Below are 25175 nucleotides of genomic sequence, written 5' to 3' on the forward strand. Positions count from 1 at the left end.
ACTTGGGATGATTTTCAAAGTCAGAACTTGGGATGATTTACTCCTTGGTGTATGAGGAAACATTTTTGTTCAACAGAGTACATCTGCAAGATTTATTCTGACCGGTCAGTCAGAATTGAGACTGTTTAGAGTTGTTACCTGTGAATGAGGATATATTCAATTTTTACACAGGTAACAACACTAAACATCTTCAAAAAATTACAAACCATGTACAAATATTAAATTATAGATTTTTCCTAAGATACATCATTATCATATTTCTTCTGGATTCAGAACTATAAACTACAAATTGTGCAAACATTTGATTTTATGGGATATTTGAAATTTTAAGTAATTTAAATAAGCTCAACCTACAGATGTTGCACAGTGCTCTTATTATGTAAGGGCAAAAGAAAGATAAACAATTAATTATTGACTTCCTATGAACTTATTTTAAATCAGCATATCATTCTCAGTTGATATACAACTTTTCCCCCAAATATATCTTTGATTGTAGTTATCCTTATCTTTTGTATTCATGTTATTTGACTAGACACTCCTTCTAAGTTTTAAAAAAGTATAATTCAAACTTACTAGTATGTTTTTTCATGTTTCTGTTGTTTTTTAAATTGAATCCTATCAATTTAAATCTCTTTAATTTCAGAACATGATAAAGAGTTTTTCATGATTTATTCATTCATAAAACAAATATTTTTGAGTGTCTACTATATACTAGAGACTTTCCTAAACATTTGGTATACAGAATCAACTAAATAAAACAAAAATTTTGCTTCACAGAGCATATGTTTAGTCACACAAAAGACAAGTAAAATATGTGCAATTAAGAAAAATAAACTTGCATTATTTAGCAGAGAAATGGAAATAAGGCAAGTGGTATATAAAAGTGGAGGTAGGGAGATGTGCAAATTTAAAGACAGGAATGTACTCATCAATATGGGTAATAATGTTTCAAAAAGTGACAGATGAGGATTGTCAAAAATAGCCTTTGGTTTCCTTTTTTAAAATAGATTTGAGCAGAAATTAGTACCTTATATAGAATATAAGGAGCTATTTTATCTTTTTCTCAAAAACTCCCATCTTTAAAGCTACTTAAAAATCTTATCCCCCATACATGTACAAGAAGCTTACATAAATATGATACCTATATTGTAAAGAGGCAAGATAAAAGAAACAATATTTTTGTAAGGTTCCCATCTTAAAGTAGCAAAATTGCTGAGTAGACTGAAAATTCAGGCATGTATATTGTAATCACTACAGTTAACAATTAGTGGAAACGCACAGAAATACTGCCAAAAGTAATTAATAAATTAACTGGAATGCTAAACATAAATTTTAAATAAAATAAATATTCTAAGCAGCATTACTATATCATTAATGAATCACGATCATGTTATAATTAAGCATTATCCTTGAAAATAGCTATCAATCTGTAGAAAAACATACAAAGTGAATTGTGAAGTAATTCTTTCGATTATTGATATTCCATGTTACAGCTCTGTGTGTCTTAAATGTAGAACTAAGGTATAAAAAAGAGGATGTAAGAATACAACAAACAAAACAGCCAAAATATGAATTTCACATTATTTAGAACAGCACTAAATACATAAAATGAAACTCCACAACGTGGGCGAGTGAAGAAAAGGAAAACATTTCCAAAGGTATTTATTGAGAAATAGTAAAGATGTACATATTTTTACAAGCTTTTAATATTAATTTACATTTCTTTAAATTATGTAAGCCCCAATAATCTATACTTTTCTAACACGACAGAAACCTTTGACTTGATGAGGTTTTCATAATGCTACCATAATTGGGAATCAAAATGCAACTTTGGCTCATTATGCTTGTTTGTTTTTAAAAGAAATACTAATGTAGGCTGGTCATTAACAAATATGCTTTTTAAAAAAAAACAGCTTCATACTGGAGCATGCTGTTGACACTATTTTGAATCTTAGCTCACCACAGACTAAGGAAAAACATATTTAGAGAGTCATTACCTGCTTTATGTGCACAAACTGCCCGCATGATTCTAATTTTGGTGTGGTTTTTTTTTGCCTCTGATTTTGGTTTACAAACTTTCTGACTTACTCTTCTACACTATCAAATAGTAGCCACGCCACCTGTTTTTGAATTATTTCAGATGTTATACCTTTCTTAGTAATGTACCACGTTTGTTTATATAGTAGCAAAGACTCACGTTAGTCACACATTTCCAAGCTAGTTTACAATAAGGCACAATATTCTCTGTATTTCAGAATTATATAGGAATTGTCAAAAGGGCTGTTTTGTTGTTGTTGTTGTTGTTCATTGGTTGGATTTTTGGATTTAAGATCAGAAAGGAGGAGGATCTTCTGTTTCCAAGAGGGGAAGGGAAGAGTTCTGGTTTGAACAGAACTAAAGTTACATGCTCAAAAGCCATATGACAAGTTGTGACACTGGCTTCTGGGCCTGTGCCACTACAGTGCCAGATTTTGATGTCCTTCATAAAATGAGCATTTTGGTTTCATGCTGTGAGTCTCTTCTAAAAAATAATAAGAGAAAATGTGAGAAACAGCACTGACTCGTGCAACCAGTGACATTTTTTCTTTGTCTTATGAAGGGATGTTCCTTTCTCCACCTGCAGGATTAGCAGCACAAGAAGCCTTGCTTTTTTGATATGAAAAAGAATGAGAAATTTAGGTGTAATTCCACAATTCTACCATTTAAAAAACTGTCTATACAGTAAAGATTTTTTATTCACAGTAATAAATACTTAAGGTATTAGTGCACACCATATAATAAGAACTGATAATCAATGCAGCTCTTTAAATTTTCAACTATTATTTTCAATATAAAGGTCAGTTTAAGAATATGATTTATCATCATCAACATCATTATTGTTAAAAGTATTCCAACGTACTTTTCTCACAATAGTACTTGGGGTTGCCAAAACACCAAAAATTAAAAATTAAGGTCAAAGTTCATTGTGAAAAAAGAAAATCACAATCTTATACAACACTGGATCTCAATCTCTTTCTGTTCAACATAAACATGGCCTTAGTATTCAGTTAAGAAAAAGAGGTTTACAGTCTGGAAAATATTTCATTTCCATAGTGAATATTCTATGCCAAGCACCGATGTGATTGAAGCTATTGAAGTCTATTATAATGAATTGTTATAGACCGGCCTCTGGTCAGGAACCCTGCTTAGCTGCTGGACTCCAAGTTACACATTATTGCCACTACCCATGGAACTTCTGGTGCAGATACAATTAAACAGCTCCCAGGTAATGAAGTCTTAAGTTTCCATAAGGAAGCTATGTCATACGAAATGACAGGAGAACCAGTACTGTGTTCCTAAGATGGGTTATATATACCAAGGATAAAAACACATGCAAACACAAAGACGGCAGGTTCTCCTTGAATGCATGTCGCCCTCTGTGCAGCAACAGTACAGGCAGAAACTAAGGGAGGCGAGTCTGTGATGAAGAGAGCCTGGATTTGTATGTTAACCTGAAACCCAGGTACTGTTTCACTGTTGTGATTTCAGTGATGCTGTCCAGATTTGGTTCATTTGATCACTTATTTTTTGATGATATTCCAGGTAAAATTCTAACTGACCCAATTTTTTTCTTTGGAACCAATATATAGCATCTGCTTTTCATTATTAAGGATGTTTTATTTTCACCATGACCTTGGGTTTTATAAATGTCCGTCATCTTTATTTTAAGCCATGTTACCTCACTGTGAATTTTAAGTTGTTTATGGCATGTTCTAAGAGTATTTTGGTAGTGTTTGCTTGTGATTTTCACTCAAAAAATTCTCCTTACACAACTTAAACATATCAAAAAGTCAAACTTAAAACAGTGCAAAATGTCACGAATATGGCTCTTAATTTTCCCCAGTAAAAGTCTAGAAAGAGTACTCGAGACTTCAACATATACTTCACTTTCTAAGTAAAGGTCCCACAGTCTTTCTCAAACATTCTGCTTATGGTTGGATACACAAGTAGTTGCCTCATACAATTATTGGAATTATTCAGAACCCAAATAAAACACAAGATTGCCTTTATTATGACTTTTCTTATCGCAACAAATAATTTCTTGATGGTGCAGTATTGAGTTTTGATAGCTTGAATTTTAAATTTGGTCATGTTAAGAATGATCAAAAAAACGCTTTTTTGTTTCCATTATCTACAGGGATTTTTAACCAAAGTTACATTGTAACACACAAACGCTGTCTTGTCTTTAAGGCACAACACATCAGTATGAACATTCTGCTTGCCAAACTTAAAAAAGAGACAATATTAGATTCCCATTGCCCTTCCCGTATCCCTCCCCATCAAATGAAAGAAAAATTGCATCCATTTTCAGCCAGCTTCTAATAAAAGTCACAGTAAATTATTTTCATCAATAATTTACACCAATTATAGGTCTAGATAGACTTGTCCTTTGATAGTCCGAGTGCATTCCAATTCAGATTCTCTGGGCTAGGTAGGCTAAAGTCAGATTCAAACCTCAGGGCTGAGAAGATCTCCCATGTTGAGGAATGTTGTTGAACATCACCTTGTCAGATGGAGCATGTATTGGTACTTTGCCAGGTTAAAAGTTCTTTGCTAAAGCTGTTAATTCCAGTTAGGACTCAATGGGTGTGTACCAGCAACCTCCACAGATTTTTTTTTAAACCATTAAAGTGTTGTAAATATAAGACCATAGAGCTTCCTTTCTGTAGCACTAAACTTTAATTCCATTCAGCAACTGAATTCTTCATTCAGGAATTTTCATTCCAAATTATGATTTCATCCTTTAAGACAATTTGTATGTGTAAAGCCAGAGGCATTGAATCACACATAGAAATTCAGTGTACTTGAAATATAAAAACGGATCTCCAGCTAGAGAACAGTTACAAATACTCTAATTCCAGTGCTTGATGTAGAGCCAAGAGGTCTGAGTGACTTGATATTCTCCAAAAGGGCATGTTGTGCTGTGTGTTAGAGAAGAAGGGATGAGAGAGAGAAAGAAGGGGGAAGGAATGGAGAGAAATCATAACTATTTTATCAACGAAACATCCAAACACACAAGGGTATACAGTCTACCCAGTTCAAGGGAGGGAACTCTCAGAAGGGATGATTACATTTGAAGGCCAGTAGCATCAATGTGGCATTGCCAAATAATAGAGAAATAGATCTGAACTGGATTATAATCAATATAAGAGCAAAGATTGAGATTCCTTACATTGTTTAATATTTTCTTCTAGAAAGCATCATCACTGAGACTGACATCTGGGAAAGCAAGCTGAGCAAGCTGGGCATCAAACCCTGTGGCTTGACAGAGTATTTTAATTTTAATTCTCATGTGTCCAACTTAAAGTTTTTCTTTTGTTTTGTTTTGTTTTGGGGCCAGACCCAAATTGTGCTCATGATTATTCCTAGTCTTGCACCCAGGAATCACTCCTGGAAGTGCTCACGGGAACAGATGCAGTGACTGGGGTCAAATGCAGGTTGGCTGTGTGCAATGCAAACACCCTATCAAGTGTGCTATCTCTTCTGCTCCAATCTTTAAAAAATATTAAAATAATCTTTTAAGCACAAGGCTTTTTGTATAATCAAATAGATGGTGAATTCAATTATGTGTAAAATATAATTCAAAATCGAATTATATTTTTTAATAAGATAGACAATAAATATGAGCTGATTTTTTTTAATTGTCTGGGTAAACTAGTGATCAAAACCATTAGTGTTAACTTGATTTATTTCACTGACAAAGGATTTAGAGATGGCATCCTAACAACCATTATCGATGGGGAAGAAGCCATATCCAAGATGAGAAAATTTTTGTGGTACAAAATTTCTTAGATATCTAATGGGTGGTGGTCCTACAAAGATACATGAGTACTGTGGATAGTACACTATCCACAGTATAGTATGCATAGTGCACTGCATGATATTTTCATGGTAGACTGTGATATTGAAAAAAGGAATGTCTAAAAGAACTCCACTGTAGATAATAAAGAAAAAAAAGTACACTAGAATAACTAGCCAATCACTTCAAGTTTTGTCTAATACATTCTTGTAGAATATTTTAGAACTATACATATATGTAGATATAAAACATAAAACCCAATTTTACTCTAAAAGTCAATCAAAGTAGTGACCATCACTGTTATACAAGCATTTCTGTCCAGTGTGTTAGTCATGGCCACAGGAAGCTACCAAATACTTTGAAATGTAACTCCTCTGGCTCAAAATTTATAATGAATTTCAGACTTATAATGTAAAATTAAAGTGTAATCATCACAGTAACAATCTTATATATATTAGGCATTAAGAGAGCAATATTGAAATATGTATTGAAATATATATTGAAATTAAATATATTAGTGCAATTATATATATCTTTTTAGGTTTTTTATGTGGATTCTAGAAAATTCAAAATTATAAATATTACCACATGAAAGTTACATGTGATATGTTTTAGATATGAGAGCAATTTAGTTAATAATTTCTAAGTTTTAAACTTTCTTCTGAAATTTAACAAAGTAGGTCCAATTTTTTAGGTCAAATTTAAGCACAGAAATTCACCTGTAAGTTTTAAAAAATATTTCAGCTCAGATCTATTTGTAATAACAAAATAGTACTTTTATCACTGCACATGCAATTATAGCTATATACAAAGAAAAACATGCAATCTGGATATTTAAGAACCAACCACCTGCGTTTCAAAATATAGAATTATAAGCCATCACCATCACCAAAACTGTATCTACACAAACAGTCATTTGGAAATAGCATTTTAAATTCTTTTCCACTTGGAGTCATGCTTTTTTATCCTGAAGTTTTAGGTGTAAAGTAGAAGATATAAAAACTGATATATCATGAATAGAGTAAATTTTATGTTTAAATTTTTGAAGTAATATACATTTTCTGATTTTGAAAAAAATACTTTTATTATTATACCTAGCCTAAATACATGTGACTTTCATAGATGCTCAAAACCATGAAAAGTGTTTTATTGAACTTTCTTCAAATATTGTTATTTCCTGTGTTCTATTATGGTGCCAATATTTAAAATTAAAACAATCTGTGAACCACTAGATATGCACCCGTCCAAAAATAAAAAGGAAAGTCAAAACAAAAATGACTTAAGGCATTGACAATTGACAAAACCTAGAAGATAATTTTAATTATGTACAACTAGAAAGCACTTCAAGTAGTTGTCAGTGATGAAAGATCTATTTCTAGCAACCGGACTTCTGACCATGGTTCTTGGTTTGTGGGCAGCAGTTTTGGATTGATGACATTGTTAAACTAAATCAAGATGCTTGGGTGTAAGTAGACTCCATACTGCTTTTCTTAATATTATGAAAGGCACAGAGAATTTCAAGGTGGCTTCCAACACTTCACCAAGGTGTTTAAAGTGAAAGCACCTTCTCATTCTCCACTTGCTTGATTTTAAATGCTTATTACTTTAAATCATTTATTTCTTTTTTGTATTATAGCCATAAACTTTTAAGGAAACTTGTTGCTGGTATTAAAAATCCAGCGTCCACACTAGTAATGCAAGTACTTAATGAAGACTTTATTAGATGATAATTTGAAAATTTAGACCTAAAGTTTGTACATAATAAAGACACAGTCTCTCTACATAAAATAATACAAGCTTATCTGTCACTGTTTAAAAAATGACGACTCAATATTTTTCTTTGTTTTATAAATGAGATTACTTTCATCTTGGGTAGATTATAATTTGTTTTCATTCAATGAAAGAAGCAAGAGATTTCAATGTTGTGCTGATTTATCATTTGTTTTCTGGGTCTAATAGTGTTATCATTCTTCTTTTGATATTGAATTAACCATCTAAAGATACTTGATTACATTTATTTCTTCTTCATAATACAGGTCTGATAAAATGCTTATTTAAATAACTAGGGCTCTGAGATCTTTTTTCCAGTCAAGTTCTTGGCTTTATTCAAGTACCAATGACTTACCAAAACAAAATATAAAAAAATGTGAGTTATATTGCCTCAAAGTCTCTACAATGCATTGACACAGCAGAATCTGAGTTAGATATCTCAATTCTGCAACATTTATGAGATTTTCTTACAATAGATATTTTTCTCCAAGTTATTCTCTCTTTTTCTGCATTTATCATCAAAAGTCTACTTATTACTAGATACTCAAAAGGATCATATGGCAATAGGATGAATGAAGAAAGAACTAAGAATGGAGGCACTCATAAGTCTTGTCCATAAAGCTCACTAAAGTTCATTAGCATCTTAAATTTCATATGCTTAAAACTGGTTATCCCCCTTTCTTACAAATCACTATGCATGTATGTATTTAAACATAAACTATTTATATAAAGTATAACTCTGTTATCCTGCATTATCAAATCTCAGGCAAAAAATGCTAGACTCCAAATGGTTTGTTTAAATGTAAGTATTGACCTCATGCTCTTAACTGCTTTATATCTATGAATTTAAATAATTTGTCAAGCTGCCAATGGGTCAAACTACAGGAATGCAAACAAGAAAGCTTGCATTACAAGTATCACACCAACATTGTTTGAGACAGGTTACCTTTTTTGCTGCCTGTTCTTCTTCTACACCATCCCCAATTACAACATACACTACTTTTCTGCCAAACCTTTGCATTATTCGTTCAAAGCAACTTTCTTTTCCTGGAAGATAAATGAGATAAAGTTCAGAGTGAAGTTACCTGGTTAGCGGCATGCTCCTCATCTCGGCCATCTCCAATCACAACATAAGTTATGTTAGTGCCAAATCTGGACACTATACGCTCAAAACAGCTTTCCTTGCCTGAAAAACAACGCACTGCTTATTCTTCCATCCATTGCATTCATAAACCTAGAGATTCATAAAGTGTTAGGTTAATTACTCCTGATTAATAATCACTTAAACTAGCTTGCAACTCCTGGGTTTATGAAATCAACGAATGTTTAAATAATGTAAGCCTTGATTTCAGATAGATTAAACAAATGAACTTTGTAATCAAAACAGATCAATAGGGTAAATAAAGCATTTGGCACAGAGAAAAATGTTAATATTTTTTACTCCTCCAGTAGATAATGGGAATACTTTCCTAATGAATTTAAAATTTAACATTCACTTTGACCCTTTATTTCAACTTTAAGTAATACACACCAGTCAGATGAAAATATTACTTTGAAAAATTTAAGCTATATCTTAATTTTTTTAAGCAATGTGGAGATAATAAGATGTGAATTTACCTAGATAAACAACTCTTATTCAAGTGCCTGGGAACTAGTTCGCTCAGGTTAATTGCACTAAAAGACTGTCTGATTGGGTCACTGTATGAGAACAAGAGAATCCTCTGACTGCTTCAGGGAATAGTACTGTGATATTTTGACATATTTGTCTTCTCAAGAATTGTTATTATTTTTTGAATTTCATCCCTATACTATTTACATAATCACTGTTGCATTTGCATTTCTTTCTTAATATGACAATTTTGAAGTTCCCCCCAAACTTGTACTAATTTACAGGGAAAAATAAAAATTATTTTTAACAATTAATATGAAGAAATATCTGGCCAATGTAAAATTATCTTGAGAAGATATTTATGCTGGTGCAAAATGGCTTGGTTTGTCAAAAAACAAAATCAAGTAATCTATATGAATCCTGTGGTATAAATATTTGTATCTATATTAAATTTTAGTGGAACTGTTATCAGGCTCTGAATTATAGCATTATGAAAAGCTACAATTAGTATTATGAAAACTTGATTCTCTTTAATCATACTTCTGAAACAGCTGCAACTGGGGCTCCATTTGCTTGTGTCAATCTCAAACACTGTCAAGCCCACAGCAGGTTATTTTTGGTCAGAAATTTTAGGATTTTTGAATTTCTCTTGTCAAGTTGCCAGAATATGTTTATTAACCTTTAGGGAACATTATATAACCCATTAATTTCCCGAGGCATTTTTCTTAAAAATGGGATACATGAGCTGTTTTTTTTAAACTATCTTAAGATGAAGAAATTTCTTAATTGTATATTAGAAATCAAGGGCAATAAATACACTTAAAGTCAAAGATTGGTCCATATTTACATATATCCAAATAAAAAAATTAAAATAGCTCTTTGTTGTTGAACAGTTTTGAAGATGTGGATTTTCAACCAATAAATTTTATGAATGTTCCAACTATGCTTAAGATTTATAACCTTTTTTATTTCTGAAATAAAAGACATTAGTTCAATCTAGACAATAAAAACAATTTTATCTTAGGTTTAGGTTATTTTTCTATTGAAATTATATTACATTAAATTATAACTATACAAGTATTACATATGTATCACTAAAATACTATGTATACTGTCTTATCATATCACTAAAATACTATGTATACTGTCTTATCGTATCATTTTATCATACAATTGATTATTGAATATGCAAGGATTAAATATTATATACATCATAGTAATCAAAATATTAAAAACCAGGGCTGCAAATAATGCATATGATAAGATATACCCCAAGGATTTTAATAAATATACCACAATGTACTGTGTATAAACATATTTACATGAAATGAGTTAGAACTATTCAGATACTGAGATCAGAATTCACTAGCTAACAATTTCTCTCTCTTCCTATTTTATTTTTTGGGGAAGGGGAGGCACACCCTGCAGTGCTCAGAACTTACTCCTGGCTCTGGGATCAGAGATCACTACAGATAGGGCTCAGGGGGACCATAGGGTGAGCCAGGGATTGAACCTAGTTCAACTGTGTATAAGGAAAACACTCAACATTGAACTATCTCTCCAATCCTTAGGTAATTTTTTTGGTAATTTTCATAAAATGTGCACATGTACAATGAATTGCAAGAAACTCAGAACAAAATTCTTTGGTATTCTCAGAGAAAAATTTGTGAAAAAAAGGAATCATGCAGAAACACACACTATGAAAATTCACCAAAATACAGATGTGAACACATTTCACAAAGAGTAGAAATAATTTTCTTACCTATTTTAGTTGCACTGTAAATATTCTCAATGGGGAAAGCACCTCCTAAACTATAGAGTAGAACCTTCGCAAGTGCTGGGATCAGTTGGGTTGTTGTTACCAACACATTTACGCAGTTACTCCTAAGGTAAGGGAGGAAATATGCACATTTTTTCTAATACTAAAATTATCATAATATAAATATGCTTTCTAAACTCCATAATAAAACAGACCCTAGTAATATAACATATTAATATTCAACAACCATTAATGGAATGCCTACCATCTGGCAGGCACCATGAAAAGGTCAAGAATTATATTCCATATAAAGGCAGAAAAAGAAAACAGGCAAAAATAAAGTCATGTCGAATGGTGTCTTTGTGTCCACACCTCCAGGACCATAACATACACACACACAAGAAGGCTCTCTACCTACTCTTGAATAACTGGATGTTACACACACACACACACACACACACACACACACACACACACACAAACACACATACACACACATACACACATATTTGAAATAGGCAATATTTTCTCTAATAAAGATTTTCTCAAGTCCCTATAGAATATCAGAGAAAAATACCCACCTCAACATCAACAGTCATGGGAAGGCTATCAGAGAGGGGATGGCACAGCTCTAAACTTCAAAACTATTCATGTCAGGTACTTTATTTTAAATGTTGATAGATAGCTCTGTATGCCAAGTCTGGGAAAGCAGGGAATGTAGGCAGAAAGAAGGTGATAAAATGGTCATATAAAAAGGGGCTGGCTGACGGTAATATGCGAGATAAAGATGGAGGAGACGAGGATGGAGGGGTCAAATCCTTAAACCTTCTCAATCACAACAGAGGACATGGTGTATTTAATAGAACCCCCCCATTTTAATCCATCTACAAAGGCAATATCTTTTGAATTTGAGGATCTCTTATTTTATAAAATTTATAGTTATTTCTTTAGTGATAGTAAAGGAGTGAAATAAAAAGTCAGGAAAGGTGAATTGAGAAGATCTGGAAAAATAGAAAGTGAGTAATTTGCCTTGACAAGTTTTTACTATGCACATGAAATTAGGAATCAAAAAGCACATGATTAGGGATGTTTCTCTCTTATAGAATTTATATCACAATCCCTTAAATTTTTGAAGACCATCCAACAGTCTTTATAAATCACTAGTATGACTTTTTTTAGCAACCTTTTGCCCTCCTGAAAATTCTGTAATTGCCCTCCTGTAATTTTGAAGATCAGTTTAATGTTAACTTTTCATGACTGTACATATGCTTAGCCTACAATACATGTAATAGTATTTTTTTCTTTACATATATATGAATATATAAGTATATATTTCTTTACATATCAGTGTAGATAAAAATTTAAAATTTATTTTAAAATAAAAATCTTTTTGTGTATAGCCTTTTAGATCATTTTTATTTCTAACTTCCCCACAGATACCTGACTTTACAATAGGGACTTGATTATATGGTATAAAAATACCTTGACATTTAAAGGTAGATGTTTAGTAACTATTATCAATGTAACCCTTAATTTTACTGATGACAAAATAAAGACTGAGAAAGTACTTCCTTATCTATTAGCTTACATGACTTACCCAAACAATGCCAGATTACTGAAAGTAATACATGAAACAACAAACTCTAACACTTAAACAAAATTTTGTTTATTCAATACTATACACAGGTAAGTGTCATGGTGAAATAAAATTGAATACATTTTTAAAATTTAAAGATGTGGTTTTAAAATCTGCTTTCGCCTTCACCATATGAAATTCAGAGTTACATCATTTAGTTTTTAATAGTGGTCTCATTCAGCTGTGCTCTGGGGGTCCAGAACCACTCTAAGAAATGGAGGACTGTAATTTCACATAAATAATTTTATATTATAAGTGCTGCATAAGTTTTTAATATAAATTTATAATATACAGTCAAAGGTAAGGAAGAAAAGTAACACTTATTTAATCATTTGGAGTTGGTTAACTGATTTTGTACATTTATTCTTCTTGTGTCTGTATATAATTTTGTCATTTGGATCATAGCAACTATGTAACTATATGATTTTGTATTCTGCTTTTTTGTTTGCAAACATTATAGTATACTCATTTATGGCGTACTGTCTATTATTTCCTATTTTCTTTCTCCTAACAAAACAAAATGCAGGAAATATACTCTATCATAGGGTTGCACCATAACTTTTTATGTTATTCACTTAGATGGTTATGATTTCTCTCTCTCTCTTTTTTTTTGGACCACCCCCAGTTGTTCTCAGTTCTGACTCTGGCTCTACTCTCAGGGATCACTCCTGGAGGGACTCAAGTGACTGTATGAATTGTTGGAAATCAAACCCAAGTTGACTGCATTGAAGGCAAGCACCTTACCCATGATGCTCTCTGTCCAGAACCAGTTTTTGATTCCTTAATAATATTCTATATATTTTTTGAGCCACACATGGAAGTGCTCAGGGCTTACTCCTGGCTCTGAAATCAGATATCGCTACTGGAGGTGCTCAGGGGACCATATGAGATGCTGAGAATTGAATCCATTTCAGTCATGTACAAGGCACTATAGTATTGATCTAGCCCATATATAATTTTTCATTATGTCAATTTTTTCTTCACCTCTTATTATGTTATGAAACAATCTTCCTAGATATTAATTAATATCTGAGGAGGAGGGAGATGGATGTTGACTTCCTTCTCAGATAGATACAATTCCTATCATACTCACACCCAGTTTCAGGGGTCCAGGAATCCTCACATTTCAGTTTCCCTGACTTGGTCTTTAGACCCCAATGTCTTCAACTGTGGGTCAAACCCTACCTATGTGTGGCGAGGAAGGGTTATAAACTGAATGTAAGGGTCATGGAAACTTGTTTCACAATAAATCTCTTTATGATTATTGTCAGTCATTTTTTTTATTGTATACCTATTTTCTATACCCATATACCTGGGGTCATGAGTGGATAAAGCCTAAGAAGTCCTGCTTTAAGTCACCGGTTATAAGTCAGCATGCCAATTCTCAGATAGCTGTGTTAGAAAAGTCTCCCCTATGTTGATTTCAAATTTTCCCTTTCAGAAGTTCTCATCAGTTCTAATTTTCTCCTTTACAGATAAAGAGAGAAAAATGTACTTTACTTTCAACTTAACAACTCAAATAATTGAAATAGAAAATCTTGTTCACATGAATTGTCTTCATAATAAACTTTCTGACTCTTCTCTCTAATGGTTGCTTTTATGGGGTTTTCTGCCTAAAACCTTACTAATGTATGCAGACAGGAAAATTCAATAGTCAAAGCCCTGCTGGAATATAGCACCCAGAACTGAGCAAAATCCTCTGTTGGAGTTTTCATTTCCAGATGCAGAAAAGTACTAACCCCTTTTCTATCTATTTATACTTTCTGTTAGCAGTGTGTTGCTCCTTTTGTCTCCAGGCCTGGAGTCTGTGCAAGATTAGACAAATATCCACTTATTTCCCTGTCCTGAGTAGTGGTATCGACATTGTTACTATTAACATATCAATATTTATCTGCTATCTCTCAGAGAAAGAGACAGAGACCAAATATCTTTCTCTGAATTTTGAGTTTCTCACAAATTTTCTTACCAAATTTGTTCATCTGAGAAATGAAACTCAGATAATTTGAAGATTCAACTATATGGCAGCAGCTATCATTTTTTTAATGATTTATAGTATTTTAATTTTATAAAATTAGTATAAGTTACTAGATAAGTTATTATAAACAGTAATATATTTATGGAACACAATATTTAATTATTTATGTCTATACAATTCTATTATTTACATCAGCAAGTCATTTCACTAATTAGTCACACAATATAAAAGCTATAAGTATTTCAGAAGCTTTCTCTGTAAATTTTTTGTACATTTAAAGTATGTAAAGAATTTACAATTGGCTCTGAAGACTTAAAAACGTTCACTTGTTATAGATATACTATGGCTTCCTTAATCTTTGCTATCATCTCTTGTATTTTACCCCACATAGAGTACTTTCTTTATTCATTAGAAGTAATATCACCTTACGTTAGGAATTACTAGTACTTATGAAGAGAGAATATAGATAAGAGTACCCAGGTACTCTGACAAGTAGCAACTCCTGTCCCCATCCCAACATGAGCACATACATACCACACACACACACACACACATACACACACACACTAAAAAATCACTTGACACAATTGACACAATAAATTGTTACGTCTAAAACCACAAAACTTTTTTCCATATGCTGTATAATTATACCTATATCTTCAATACCATATAAATAGAAGCTGCAACAATACTACTTACCTAGTACTAATAATTGATAAAGATTTAAGTGCATTTGTTAACCAGGAATCTGTTAGACCTTCAATCTCTGCCCGTAACTGCAGCCACGCATCTCTCTTGGCAGGGCCAAGGAGACCTGCAATCCCAAAAGCAAGGGATAGTAAAGAAATGGACATTTCTCAGGAATACTTAGTTTTTTCTGCCTTCTGTCTAGACCTGATGGTTTTTATTCCAACCTTTACCGGAAATGGAGATCTATTTATATAAAAAATAATCCTTCATTTTAGAATTTATTATTATTTATTCATTCAGTGAACGTTTATTGAATAACTTTTAGATTTCAGTTAGTAGACTAAACTGGGGAAAGAATAGTGAAAAAGTGAACTTAGTTTCTGGCCTCACTGAACCAGATCTGGTACCATGAATGCCTATCATTTGAGAAGCACTGATATTGCCATCCTTATATCCATCTTCAAAAGATTGTGATGGAATACATTTACAGGAATCCTTCAGCTTTGGCTTAGGAAATAATAAATAATAATAACAAAATAATCTGGCTGCTTAAAAATGTAGTGTTGGTCATATTCAAAATCATTACCACTTCTAAACATTAATGGAATTATCACCTAGAGCTATTAGAATGTTTCCAGAAGTGGTAATAAAGTTATCACAAATATTGTATTTTGAAAAAAGAAGCTAAGAATCATGGTTACAGTCCTAAAGCAAACGAATTCAAAACTCAAGTGGTCTCTTGAGGATCCTGGGCAAGTCAGTAGCCTGAAAGAGCCTATATATATATCATTTGAAAACTGAAGTTTCATATCTATGCTTACTTTTGGTTCTATATGATGACTACTCTTATTACTATTAGTACTATTACATGGTTGGAGCAACAGCACAGCAGGTAGGGCATTAACCTTGCATGCGGCCGACCTGGGTTCGATTCCTCTGTCCATCTCAAAGAGCCCGGCAAGCTACCAAGAGTATCTACCCGCACGGCAGAGCCTGGCAAGTTCCCCATGGCGTATTCGATATGCCAAAAACAGTAACAACAAGTCTCACAATGGAGATGTTACTGGTGCCTGCTCAGGCAAATCGATGAAGAACAGGACAGTGCTTACAGTGCTACTACATATGGATCATGGTAGTCTTATTATGAGGACTGAACTAAAGGCTTACACTCTACCAAGAAACATCTCTAGTCTTCCAACACTGTCTGTGGCACAGCAATAGTTGTTCTCCTACCATTGTTGGGTTCTTAGTGAGCACATATTATATTTCCAGCATAATTGGGCAATGGAGATACAAAAATAACAGACACACAGTACCTCCTTCAGTATATATGTCAGTATGTACAATATATACACTTATGCATATATTTACAGAGAATTATTAATTGCAATATGTTCGATGGTACATACACATATGACATATGTAACAAGTAAACATATATTTAGTTATATTATTCCATTTCATTTGGGAGAGAGGGGTACATCTGGCAGTGCTCAGGGCTCACTCCTGTCTCTATGCTTAAAAGATAACTTCTGACAGTACTCATATGAGCATACTGGGTACCGGGAATCGAACCCAAATTGGCCAATGTGCATGGCAAGTACACTACCCACTGTACTATTGCTTTAGCTCGATCATTTCATTTTAGACTTTAGTTTATGCTATTCATTGTTCTTCTCATATTCTTAGGGAAACAAAACCCCCAGGAGATAAATCTCATGTGACTTATAAGTAATCATAGGCGTTTGTTGATCTCATATTAATCCTAATAAGAGAGTCCACCAAAGAATCTCCAGTATTTTAGTTTTGATATCATGGATTTGGGTAACACCTATAATAAATGGATAAGTAAAACCTGGTTTAGATATTTTCTACAAAGTATTTGAATTCTTAAACAACATGTTAATCAAAGTCAATAGAATATCTGGGAAAGATACACTGTTAGAAAAGATGCAATTTTTTTAGACGGAAATAGACTAGCCAAAGGACTCTGAAATGACACAAAATGTTGTTTATATTTATTTCTTGTGGAGTTCTAAATGGTAAAGATTGCTAATAACTCTGCCTTAAGGACTTGTCATAGTAAATGTTTTCTTCCCATTCCCTCAGTTAGATTCTGGGTCTAGTTTCCACATTAGTGTTCCAAATAAAAAAAAAAAAGCAGAAACTGTTTGTTAAAGTAACGCTCTCCTGGAAGTTTTGACAAAACATCTGGGCACAGAGAATTCCTAGATCCTGTGACAAGAGCAGAACATTTTATTCTGCATTTAGGCACCCCTACCTTCCCCTATCAACTTGAAGAACTAAAAGTTTGGTCTCAGTGTCATTCAACATGAGGTATTTGGTAATCTATTTTACAGCGGGGCAGTTGTTGACACGAAACATGGAACTACACTTCAAATTATACCTCTGTCTACAGTACTTTGGTTAGAGTGAAAAAGCCTCAGGTACCTCCGACATTGTTCTTGTAGGTGTTGTATAATTCTTTTACTCTTCTGTAACGAAAAGCCAACTTCCTCATCCAGTCAACTCCTCCTCTCACACCTGTTGGCAAACAAAGGTTTGCACTACTTGCAGCTGCATGGAAGCCATCAGTTGCAAAACTGTAGGTACTGCAACACCCAAAATACATTAAAAAAGAAATAAAAGAAGTAATTACATGTGCAAAACTCCAAGGCAGAATTTCTGTAGGAAACATCAGCTGAATGGCATGGCTTACCTTAAGTCCTGCCCATTATCATCAGAAGAAACATCATCTATGTGAACTTGATCACACTCCTGTCAAAAACATTAAAAATGTGATTTGCTTTTCAAATGATGCCTGCCATATCTGAAGGCTTTTCCACCTTTCCATTTGAGCAGACTGGCCAGTAGAGGGCAGCATCTACCCAACCATCCCATAATCCCGCAGTGGGAAATGCTACCATTTCTACTCTTAAAATCAAAATACATAAAAAGGGGTCTAAAAAATTTGGTTTACAGGTTTCCTTAGAGCATTAAAATGAAAGCTAATATTAAAATTACTGACTAGGACTTTTCTTTTGAATATTTATAGCAAATTGTATTCACTCAAAAATTTCTGTTGCAATTTCTATTTCTAAACCTTCTTTCTGTTCCATTCTCTTTAGGAATGGAAGTAAAACTAAACTGAAGGTACATAGAACTTGCTTGGTCTCAACACCTCAGATGGTTACTATTATTTATTATTTGTTCAGCAGCAATAGAAGAGCTCCATAATTATAATGTCCTGCAAAATTTCTCTGACATCCTGTCTTTTGCTGGGTAAGAAATACCATGTTGCTGTTTAAATAACCACATTGCTGTTTAAAAGTCATGTCATTTTAACACAGAAAAAAAAAGGTAATGACTGTCAATGATGTTTTCTTTTGTTAAACTAAAGAGTACCCACTTTAAACCTGAAAGGGTGCCAGTAAGATTTAGCATCTTAAATATGCTACAAAACTTAGAGAAAAATAAACTTTAAGTATGCATACTCACACAATTGTCCTGTCTTAAATTAAAGTGTCTCAGAAAAAGTGATAACTACCTCTGATAAGAATTCAGTTGTTTGTTGTTCTAAGACTCTATTTCTACTTCAGATAATCTACAATGTTTCAGTGAAATAGTACGTGATTTGATGAATGAATTTGCTAGTAGATTTCAAATACCTGATCCTTACTACATTCGGGATTGTTATGGTCTATGGAATGGGTCTCTGTTCTTCTCAACCCTTCTTAAGTAATTTTCATAATATTTATAGACTTTGGTTATCTAATTAGTGTATCTTTTAAATTCAGTGGAAAATTACTCATTTTATAGATAAAATGCAATACTAAGCAAAAGTTTTTCAGCTATTTCTATACATTATAAAAATCAGAAACATGTAGTGGTGAAATATTTAATCTCATATCTAGTTATTCACAGAACATATTAGATCCCACGAAAGTTTGAGAATGAATTGTTAGCTCAGGATTCTTTCAAAATACAAAACTTAGCGACTAGCCCAAACAATATAATTTTGGCACATAAACTGAAAATCCAGTAAATTAATTTTGAATGTTCATATGATTTTAAATAAATTATGGCATCGCTGATTTTTAAATAAATGTATCTACACTTATAGGTAAGGCAGAATCTGGAAAATATAATCAATTAGAAATTCCCTATGTAGACGCAGGGAGAGGGGGGTTCAGTACCAAAATATACTTCCACAAATGACCCCAAAATAGCATAAGCATGAAACCATTTCTTTTGAATAAATGGCTTTACTCTACACAAATGATAGTTCCTGACAGAATCCTACATTCATTCAAACTTATTAGCACAAAGTTATGATGATGAAAAATGATAATATTCTGTATGGTAGGGATTGTAAGAAGCTTTTTATAACATAAGTGGAAGAGAGAATGAAAGAATAATAGATGAGTTTAAACATACATATCAAAGAAGGTAGACATTAGAACATTTTGTGATTATTTACATTGATTTTTGGCTGAAAAGATTGTGGTCCAAGCTTTAACCAGAAGTTTCATTATGTTTCCAGAAAAATCTCAGGGAAAAGTATTGCAAGCAATAGTATTTGTGTTTGATGAAGCTCTAAAAGACAGAGTGGTAAGATTTTTTTTTTAAGTGGTTAGCATCAAACACTGTCCTCCCGTTGTTCATTGATTTGCTCGAGCGGGCCCAGTAACATCTCCATTTTTTTGAGACTTGCTGTTACTGTGTTTGTCATATTGAATATGTCACGGGTAGCTTGCCAGGCTTTGCCATGCAGGCGAGATACTCTCGGTAACTTGCTGGGCTCTCCAAGAGGGGTGGAGGAATCGAACCCAGCTCGGCCGGGCTGACTGCGCGCAAGGCAAATGCCCTACTGCTAGCTGAAAATAGTTTCTTATTTTTTGGTGGTGGAAGGGAGGAGACATGCCCAGCAGGACTTATTCCTGGCTCTGTGCTCGGGGGTCACTCTTGGTGGACTCAGGGTAGGATACATGGGATGCTGGTGATCAAACCCTGTCAGGTGGCCAGCAAAGCAAGCACCCTACCCACTGTACTATCACTGGAAATAAACTTCTTATCATAGAAAAAAGGAGAAGCAAAGTAGTTGTAGATGACAAGGACTATTTCTTATTTAGAGAGGCTGAAGATTTTTGTAGGAATGTAGAATGAATGATAACATTAGTCAAATAGGGTCATGTGAAGGGTTCATCAAAACACTGAAACTGAAATACTTCTCATTTAAATAATTTACATATTTTTCTTTTAGACCAAACTAATGGCATTAAAAGTTGGGAGAAGTCTTTGTAAATTATATTCTTCATTAAAAGTTATTTCTATATTAAATACCCACTCATCTTAAGTTTTAGATAAGTTCTTCTGACATTTCAAATATTAACTCACATTATTATTTGCACATTTTACCCCCAAATTTATTTTTTACTCCCAATGATATCAGTATATCAAACTTATTGGGCCATGAGTTCCATATTTTAAGTTATGTTTGAGGTTTTTCCAAATGGAACTTCTCCTTAAATTTATGCCTAGTTAACTATGCTTGTTGATGCTGGCCTCTTGCCCAAGGATTACAGTACAGTGAAAGAAAGTTGAACTTCAATCACTTACACTTTTAGAAAAATCTAAATAATTGTTCTTCAACTAGTTTTCATCCTGAGCAACGTTGTAGGAATCATTTTAACCAGAGCCTCACATAATAAAAAGAACATAGTACTTTGGCTTTTTAATAAGTTTTAATGTAAAATGCAAACACTGAAGATGATTCTAGTACTAATCTTGAATTCCTTAATTTTGCCTTACAAAGTAGTCACAAATGTTGCTATTTTTATCATTAGAAACTACAGTGGTCTTCTCTCACTATTGTGAGTCTGAACTCCCTGGTGCCTTCTTTTCTGGAAGTTATTCTAACTGAAATAATATTTTATTAAAACAGAAATCACTCTCTTCTTTGGGGACTAGTGTGAGCATTTGCCTTCTTTGCAGTTGGACAGGATGTAGTGAAGGGAGGGGTTAAGTCTGTTATCTTTTAAAGAATTATGTGAGAACAGCTGCTATTACATGCATTGGTATATCTATTAAAGAATTTGTGTCTCAAATTAGATTTGGGGCAGATAAAAAAAGTCTTGAGAGATTAAATATGTTAAGACAAAGTACATAGTAGACTAAAGATCTAGTGACTCTCTTTAGGAATTTTCCTCTTTGACAGCAGGGGCAGAAATAGCTTAGTAACTATTATAAAGTCTATTACACTTTTTGCTTGATTTTATGGAAATGAAAGATTAGGTGGTAGTAAAACTGACTTTTAAAATCAGATGCAAATGATAACAGACACTTAAGAGATTGAAATGATCATACAAACTTTAGATTTTATTAGCTTTTATTTTTATCTTGTTCATTATTAATTTTATTAGCTTGTTTATCTTACTAGTCAGTAATTAGCCTCTGAGTACCTTGAGCACTTCACCAGGCTCTGAATGTGTGCATGTGACATGGATATAAAAGAGTCATGCATGTAAGTTCAATCGATTTCTATGCTGATATTTCATCATTTCACAAATAACAGAACTACTGGATAGGTAAGTTTTAGTGCCTGAATCAAAAGGAATCTTTATACAATTCTAAAAAAAGAACTGAAAATTATAACATAGAAGAGAAAGTCAAGGCCAACATTTTCTGTTATAATTTCTAACAGAGATTACCCCAGTTATTTTAAGAATACATTTTACATGTTTTCTAATCCAACATAAGAATTCTCCAAGTACTAAAGCTGACCACATGTTTCTTAAGTACCAATATTCATTCAAACGTCCTTAAAATATTTGAGGAGTCACCATATGCTACAACAGTGCCCTCACTTTAGTGTTCTACTAAAAGTTGGGTGATAAATGTATTTCATTGGGGGTGTAATGTGTGACTAAAATAGCAAAAGGATGTTTATTTCAACTAAAGAATGCTCAATTAAATGAATCCTAACAGTAAAACTGAATATAACTTCTTCCATTTCATATGTTCACATGTTCAAAGAAAATAATAATAAAATCCCCCTTTGAGTTGGAATGCATTAGTTTTAATCAGCACAAAACCAACCTAAAGAGTTATCATTGTATATAAACAAATTTAAGCTTGAAAGGATAAAATGTAGTTCATATTATCATAAATATGAGAACTTTATTTTGAAAAACCAAAAACCTTCTTTTATTAACAATATTTATATGTTTATTAAAGAGAATAAACTTTTTTAAACAGCCAGTAATTTTATTTTCGAGGTAAAGTAGCAACTATTTGTAGAGAAAATGAAAACAAAATGCTATTTAACAGGCTTGACTATATATATTTATGTGATATAATCAATACTTTCTTATTCTGATTCTGAAACATTAAGTAAAATTAAAATAATTTTTTCAAGTGAAAAACTTACTATTACTTTAGACTTATCACAAGGTTAACTGATTGCCTTGCTTTTTATTTTTGCATTTATGCTAATTTCAACATGTCATGGGAGAAGAAATCTGTAGTCTAGATACAAAAAATTTTAGAATTTCAGATCCAAGTTTTACCTTTTAGAGGGAAAGTAACCTTAGGCATGACTTTTATGCATTTGGATACCGGATTTACTCCTAGGCTATGTGCTAAACCCACTTAATCCCAAAAGACTGTAAATTAATTGATGGAATGATCGATATTAAACATTTAACACAAGGTGACAATTCAACAATGATAATTTTTCTCTTCATTCTCAATATCATTACGAATACTCTTGTATTAAGAAACCATGAGATAAAAAGAAGTTTAAATGTGTCATCTACGCTACAAATAAGTCTTTATTTCTACTTAGTTACTACATTCATTGTCTTAGTTATTGTTTTAAGTTTCACCTTAATGCTTATAACTCAAATAATTATTACCCAAAATATGTACCTTACTACAGTAGCTAGTTATTCTAAGCTTATGTGAATAGCTCTAGAACTATGCTATTCAGAAAAATATAGGAAATAGGGAATGATAATGTTATCTGTAATTAGGTTTAGGCTGTTTACAAAATTTAGAGACCCATACTAAATGAATTGTATCTGTGACCATAGTCCAAGTATTAATAACAAAAAAAATTCATGGTTAGAAACCTGAAAAATCTACTTCTCATTTCAAAGGTGTTAAATGCATTGTGGGACACTAACGGGACCAAGGGTAGTATCTAGGAGTGGATGAGATCATGAAAGCACATAGAGAACTGTCTTTTTTTCTGAGACACCTTTGTCATATGACAATCCAAAAGAAATTTAGCATTGGTTTATATTTTTTAAATAAAATTTCCCCTTGACAGAAAATTTTGTGTTCTCTTAATCTAAATTTCTTTCTTTTTTCCTGAGATTACCGTCAAACTGCTTTAGTGTTGAATAAAACATCCTTAACTTTTAAAATTCTTACCTCTAAATCATTAAAAAACAAATGTGTATCAGCAAGATTAAAAATCATTTCCTCCATTCGGAGTCCAAGAGTCACAGCCATAGGGGGGTCCTGAAAAAGATGCACACAAAATGATATGATTTTTAGCAACTATTGTCATTAATAAAAGCAGTTAAGTTCAAACTGTTGTGAGATAGAATGGAGAAACTATATGAATTTCTAATTAATATTTTAAAAAAATCCCTAAAAGTAAGTAAAGTAAAGGCCCTCCCGTTGATCATCGATTTGCTCGAGCGGGTCCAGTAACGTCTCCATCATGAGACTTGTTGTTACTGTGTTTGGCATATCGAATACGTCACGGGTAGCTTGCCAGGCCCTGCCGTGCAGGTGAAATACTCTCGGTAGCTTGCCGGGCTCTCCGAGAGGGGCGGAGGAATCGAACTCAGGTCGGCCATGTTGGCTGCATGCAAGGCAAATGCCCTACCGCTGTGCTAGAAAAGGCTTATTCTAAGAAGTTATTTAGGACACACTATGCAGATAAATCTTGACTTTATAGATATTTATTTGCTCATAAAGAGGACTTGGGATACATTTTCATGAAAATTCATATGTTCATGAAAGGAGGAAGAAAAAAATTTAGTTCATATAATCCAATTTTCATATAAACTATGGAAAGTCTTTTTGTGGAAAATAATTTGGATGGGCTGCTGGTAAATGGAACAGAACCTTTTAGCAAAAAAAATAGAATGTTATTTCAATAATCACAACAAATAATCTGAAATCAAGGATGGAGAAGAGTACTTCTGTCTGTATGCTTGCAAGGGTTAACTGCTAATGATGTCTTAAGGTGTGATAGGGGAAACAATGCTGTAGCATTAAGTGACAAAAATAATTCACTGCATGTAAACCAGGTAAAAAAAATATATGTTTAGACCTTTAATAAAAGGGTACTTTGAATGAAATGACTCAATTTCTCTTTACAGGGAGTAAAAATAAGCAGTAGCAGAGAGTTTAGAATTGACATCAGAACTGGTACTTTATCATGACTACCTGCAGTTGAAAGCCTAGTATCAGAAGATGTAGCACTGTATCACTGTCCTCCCGTTGTTCATGGATTTGCTCGGGCACGCACCAGTAACATCTCCATTGTGACACTTGTTACAATTTTTGGCATATCGAATACGTCACCGGTAGCTTGCCAGGCTTTGCTCTGTGGGCAGAATACTATCGGTAGCTTACGGGGCTCTCCGAGAGGGGCGGAGGAATCGAACCCGGGTCAGCCATGTGCAAGGCAAATGCCCTATCCGCTATGCTATCTCTCCGGCCATTAGAAGATGAAAAATGGACTGGAGGGACAGTATAGGGATTAAGGAGTTTGGCTTGCATGGGGCAGACCCCAGTCTGATAATCCCTAGCACAACATCTGATTCTTCCAAGCACTGACAGGAAAGATCCCAGAGCACAGGGCCAGGATTAACAAAA

The 25175-nt window shown here is 33.2% G+C and overlaps 1 protein-coding gene across 1 annotated transcript in view; it reads right to left on the minus strand.

Moving 5' to 3' along the window:
* Nucleotides 1-1654: 1654 nt before the first annotated feature.
* The window catches only part of EYA4 (EYA transcriptional coactivator and phosphatase 4), a 297621-nt gene continuing 274100 nt past the window's right edge, over nucleotides 1655-25175 (minus strand). Inside the window, exons 13-19 of the mRNA XM_056126298.1 lie at nucleotides 23715-23804; nucleotides 17998-18056; nucleotides 17730-17890; nucleotides 15288-15402; nucleotides 10981-11102; nucleotides 8556-8656; nucleotides 1655-4961 (exon numbers count right to left, since the gene is read on the minus strand). Of these exons, the coding sequence (XP_055982273.1) occupies nucleotides 4881-4961; nucleotides 8556-8656; nucleotides 10981-11102; nucleotides 15288-15402; nucleotides 17730-17890; nucleotides 17998-18056; nucleotides 23715-23804 (729 nt within the window). The 3' untranslated portion in view covers nucleotides 1655-4880. The remainder of the gene's footprint in view (nucleotides 4962-8555; nucleotides 8657-10980; nucleotides 11103-15287; nucleotides 15403-17729; nucleotides 17891-17997; nucleotides 18057-23714; nucleotides 23805-25175) is intronic.

The sequence above is a fragment of the Sorex fumeus genome, unplaced genomic scaffold, assembly GCF_029834395.1.
Source record: "Sorex fumeus unplaced genomic scaffold, SorFum_2.1 ptg000061l, whole genome shotgun sequence".
NCBI classification, from domain to species: Eukaryota; Metazoa; Chordata; class Mammalia; order Eulipotyphla; family Soricidae; genus Sorex; species Sorex fumeus.